Genomic DNA, 4,538 nt, shown 5'->3' with positions numbered 1-4,538 from the left:
CGATTTGGGGTGTCGGTGGCTGCGATTTTGGGGTTTCGATGGCAGCGTTTTGGGGTTTTGGTGGTTGCGTGGGGGAATAGGAAGGGGTTTCAGGGAAGGGGTAAACAACGACGCAAGGGGTGGGGGATAGGCGGTGGTCCAACGAGGGGAGAGGTGGTGGTTTAGCTGTGGTTGTGGAGGTAAGGGTGCACGGTGGGGGAAGGGGAAACTGGCTGATTTTTTTGTTTTTATTTTAATTTTTTTTTTTACCTTTTCTGGACTTAACACGTGTCAAGTGGCCTGATATTATAGTCATTGATTTTTTGTTGACCGGTTAGGGATTGAAGAAAATCAACGTCCTCAAAGTTCGGAGTATTCGAGAATAATCTAAAGTTGAGATTATTATTTCTAATTTTTCCTATTTATATTTGTAATTTTAATATTTATTACTTAAAAAATAAGTTAGAACTGGTGTATTATTTGAATTAAGTGATAGTTTTATCATGTTAATTACAAGGTACCATATAGTTTTCGAGTCCAAAAAATTGAGAACATGAACCAGATGCTGTAGTAATATAATAGTTTCTCCATTTTGTTACCAAAAACCGGAATCTCTTGTATAGATTTTCTAGAATTTGCGGTTCCTAATTTTTGTTTCGAATCAAGGTACCCTGATTTTTTCTCAGGCCTCTAGAGCATAATACAAAGAATATTGTGCCCAAAAAAATACTTCAATTATTGCGGTTTATGAAATTTTGGTACTCCCTCCTTCCTCAGCAACTATTTCGAATGAGAAACGGTCACCAATATTATGAGACAAATGAAGCAATATATATTCGAAGTACTTCGTAGTACATTATATGTCTTCATCATATGGTAAAAGTAGCTTACAAAATTACAAGTCATACAAGTAGTTTTTCAAATTAGACATATGAGCAGTAAAAAGAGTAATGTCCAGTAAAAAACTACCATCCCTATTAGGATTTGGAAGCAAGTAGGTATAGCTCTCACCTTTGAGTGCAACATAACCTACAAACAATGGCTTACCCCATCCAAAATCTGCTTCATATAATGGTAACCTACCAAAAGAATTCATTAAAAGGTTTGGACATGTAATAGCCTTCCCCTCACGAAAAGGAGCCATTACATCTGGTTGCGATTCTAGGTAATCAATGGAAGATCTCCAATACTCCGAATCTTCCATTCTTTTTAGTGCTTCGTGAACCATTTTGGCTACATACCACAATGGTGTACAAGTGACTTCTTCTGCTTTGGCAATGCATACCGTCTTCATGATTACATTTCCAAAGTACCCTTCTGGTATGGTTGGATCCTTTAGCCTTGAACGTCCTTCAGTTACGAGATAGAGCTTCACGCATTGATAACCGGTTAAGCCACGAGCCTACTGACAAATTAGAGAGAAATAAAATAGAATGGCTTGATTATTATTCATCAATAGGTTGAGTATTTATACAAAACCTAAGCTCATAAGATAGGAAAAAATCTTCCTAAAAGATATACTTCTAACCATAAACCCTAAAGATATATTCTCAAAATAATATCTTAACATAAATATCCTAATTAAATATATTATTCTCTTAAATGATATCTACGGAAAATATATCACACATATATTTTCCGATATCTCTAACACTTACAAGTGCTCCGCCACACATGCCCGGTTAACACTTCAAATGTGCTTGCTTTGTAGCTTTCTATTTCAGGGGATATTGCTTGTGCCTTTAATGCATCAATTTGATGTTTAGTGAATTTAAAGAGACCGTCAGTTGTAGCAGCGATTTCACCTGTGATATAGATAGTAGCATTTGAATTATAACACTCATAGTTATACATACATTTACAAATCATTTCATCTACTACATCCGTTTCTGAAAGTTTGACTCACTTACTATTAAGGGTTTTTTGCCACATTTTTAATATAATGACCTTACTCACATAATCGACTACTTAAAATGATGACAAAAATTCCATAAAGAAAAAAAACAAATAACTAGATTACCTGATGATAAACCTTTGGGCGGTAAGGGTGGCAAAGGTGGCTCAAAATGTACATGGTTGAACTTGATCTGAGGCGGGTCACGAGGGTTCAAGTAGACAGACCTTTCATGAACAGGTAAAACCGCGAGGTTATCTCCTCGGGCGAGCGACGCCCATGAGTTAAAGAAGTAAGTGTGCCCTATTCCATCAGCAACAAAATGATGTGTAACATAGGCAAGACATACAGCATCGCATTTAAAGCGAGTGAGTCGTGTTAATAACAGCGGGAATGACGAGAGCCCACCCGTATAGTCACATGTAGGCAACACCAACTCACGAAGTTCCGGGTTGGGCTTAATAAACTCTCCGTAATGAGCAAGCGGATATGCTGCTTCGGCCTCTTCGAATAACACTCCTGCACCATTGCAATCGATCTCGATTCGACCATTCTTCTCATTCTTAATTAACCGGCCTGCTACCGGATAGAATGGTACTAGTATTTCGCTTAGAGACTCTTTTATAACATTTGTGTCTAATAACAGTTTTGAGTTGGTGTTATTATTGTTGTCGGTTTTCGAGTCGGTTCCGATGGCCGGATTAGAATGGATTCTTTCACGATGAGGCTCATTATTTGTGATGGGAGGAGTAGACAGTAGAGAGTGGTAGGTGATGCTTCATTCATGGGTCTCTTCCTCTTATATAGAAATTAGTGACTACGATATGTAGGATTTCATTAGGTTACAACAACCTTTTGTTGGTGTATTGCTTCAAATTAGTCAAATAAATTAGTTATAGTTTGTAGTTGTGGGTTTAAATGTGGCTACAAATTAGGAGTTAATGTGATTAGTATTGTTGAGTTGTATTCGTTAGTTGAGTATAGTTAGGCATTTTGTGAATCATGTGATCATGCTCCCCTTGTATAGCTTTAGGTTATTATTTTCATTGGCTATATAATGACTTGTATTACCGTTAATTAGTATAGAGAAATCAATGCAATTAATAAAATATTTATCTCTCATCTCTCTCTTTAGTTTCTAACATGGTATCAAGAGCTTCAGGTTAGATCCGGGAAGGGAGAGAGACGAAGAAGAAGAAAAAAAAAAGAAAAAGGGAGCGAGAGAGTGAGTGAATTAAAAAAAAATTGAGTTAAAGAGACAAGTAACGCAGCTTGATCTCATTGTTTGTGAGCAATAAGTTTTTTGATTGGGTGTTTTTGTGTTTAACCATGGAAGGAATGGTTGATTTGGTGTGTTAATGGGTTCCCTTTTAGCCCATAAAATTGGATTTAATAATCCTGTGAAAAAGTGGGCAAAAAAATTGTTTTAAGGTAAAGATAGAGTAATCTTTACATGTGTGGATGAATGTTAGATAAATAGCAATCTGATTAGAGTGGAAGTCGTAATCAACGCAGAGACGGTTTCCAAGATAATACCAAATATTTTTTGGCATGATGCAAGATGACATGGTCAATTGGAGGACAATGTCAAAAAGAGTTAATGGAGAGATGTGCTCCATTAAATGTAAGATGATGACAATGTGCACCAGCAAAATTGTGTACGTGATGAGATGTGCATCTCACATTACAACGTCTAGCAAGATGTCGTGGAATTTGAAGAGGGAAAGAGCAAGCTCTTCTAAAGTTGAGTGTGCGATTAAGTGTTTGTGTTGATATCAAAGTATGTCGAGTTCAAGTTGTGATTGCATGTTGGTGGTCGTGGTTCCGTAACAAAGTGAATTATTGAAGTAGTTTACGTTGTAGTATAATGCATGATGCATGCTCTTTGAAGCAAGGGGGTGTGTTGGTGTATTGCTTCAAATTAGTCAAATAAATTAGTTATAGTTTGTAGTTGTGGGTTTAAACGTGGCTACAAATTAGGAGTTAATGATTAATATTGTTGAGTTGAATCCGTTAGTGGAGTATAGTTAGGCATTTTGTGAATCATGTGATCATGCTCCCCTTGTATAGCTTTAGGTTGTTATTTTCATTGGCTATATATATGACTTGTATTACCGTTAATTAGTGTAGAGAAATCAATGCAATTAATAAAATATTTATCTCTCATCTCTCTCTTTAGTTTCTAACACCTTTCAATTAATGATGTACAATCCCATACGAATTTCGTTTTTTTTTTTTAAACATCCCATACGAATTTCTCATTGGCTGATTTTGATTTATTTATTTAATATAAAATTAATATTCAATCATTAATCTAATTTTTAAAATTCATTTATTAATTTTGAAAGATTTCTTGTTTAATAATTTTCAAAATTCACTTTTTATTATTACTAAAATTAAAGAAATAATTCATAACATAATCATAAAAATATAAATAAAATAAAAATACATTGTAGAAATATGTTTTTGTTTCGGATGAAAACAATGGGACCTTGCCGAAGGTCCGCTGAAACGGAGAAGGCTGGATTCGGTCCAAGTTATGTTGGGCCGAAGGTTTCCTGCACAGTAAACACACGTAAACTAGCCTCGGGGGTGTTGCCGAGGAAGGCCCCTCCGATGCTAAAGTCAGTACAATGTGTAGGAAGAGGACACTATGCAAGAGAGT

General features: G+C 35.9%; 1 protein-coding gene across 1 annotated transcript; it reads right to left on the bottom strand.

Annotated features, from left to right (window-relative positions):
• Window positions 1-874: 874 nt before the first annotated feature.
• LOC110691366 (shikimate O-hydroxycinnamoyltransferase-like) lies at window positions 875-1,273 on the bottom strand. Its single transcript, XM_021868284.1, has one exon. The coding sequence runs from the start codon at window positions 1,271-1,273 to the stop codon at window positions 875-877; it is 399 nt and encodes a 132-aa protein (XP_021723976.1).
• Between the last annotated feature and the right edge of the window lie 3,265 nt (window positions 1,274-4,538).

This window comes from Chenopodium quinoa, unplaced genomic scaffold, assembly GCF_001683475.1.
Source record: "Chenopodium quinoa cultivar QQ74 unplaced genomic scaffold, ASM168347v1, whole genome shotgun sequence".
In the NCBI taxonomy this organism is placed as follows: domain Eukaryota; kingdom Viridiplantae; phylum Streptophyta; class Magnoliopsida; order Caryophyllales; family Amaranthaceae; genus Chenopodium; species Chenopodium quinoa.
This window is presented reverse-complemented; position numbering and strand designations above follow the sequence as displayed.